This window comes from Etheostoma spectabile, chromosome 9 (genome assembly GCF_008692095.1).
Source record: "Etheostoma spectabile isolate EspeVRDwgs_2016 chromosome 9, UIUC_Espe_1.0, whole genome shotgun sequence".
In the NCBI taxonomy this organism is placed as follows: Eukaryota; Metazoa; Chordata; class Actinopteri; order Perciformes; family Percidae; genus Etheostoma; species Etheostoma spectabile.
This window is the reverse complement of record NC_045741.1, coordinates 22,214,729-22,215,304: the sequence shown is the minus strand read 5'-3', so window position 1 is coordinate 22,215,304 and position 576 is coordinate 22,214,729. Positions and strand designations below refer to the sequence as shown.

General features: G+C 40.8%; 1 protein-coding gene across 1 annotated transcript in view; it reads right to left on the bottom strand.

Annotated features, from left to right (window-relative positions):
- The window catches only part of calr (calreticulin), a gene marked incomplete at its 3' end in the record, with an annotated part of 5,870 nt that continues 5,294 nt past the window's right edge, over window positions 1-576 (bottom strand). Inside the window, 1 exon segment of the mRNA XM_032526289.1 lies at window positions 1-322. Within this exon segment, the coding sequence (XP_032382180.1) occupies window positions 92-322 (231 nt within the window).

Here is a 576-nt window from a genome sequence, read left to right as displayed (position 1 = left end):
CAGGTTGTCAGTCATGAGGGTCTATCATCTCATTAGTGTCCAGCCTCTTCCACTGGCTCATTGACACAGACAGTCAGTCCCTGTATAGAGTTTACAACTCATCCTTGAGTTTAGAGTCTGTGCCTTCATCGTCCTCTTCTTCCTCCTCCTGCTCTTCCCCCTCCTCTTCTTCTTCATCTTCCTCCTCATCTTGGTCTTCATCTTTCTCCTCCTCATCCTCCTCATCTTCCTCCTTTGCCTCGTCTTTCTTCTGCTGATCATCTTCCTCCCGTTTCTTTCTCTCCTCCTCCTCTTGGCTTTCCTTCATCTTCTTCTCTGCGTCCTGGAGAGGATACGCATGAAGACAACAAAAAAGTGATAAATAGATCATTTTCTAACAGTGGCTGTCTACAATCCAAGCAATTAAATTAGAGTATACAGTGGCTTAAGAAAGTTTACACACCCATGCTAAAGTTGATTAAAAAGAGGAATAATAAAAAACATCTTTTGGAAAATGATCCTAATGCCTTAAGTCAAAGATTTTAGGAAAATCCAACCTTTTAAAAGGACAATTGTCTTTGTGAATGAATAATGTAT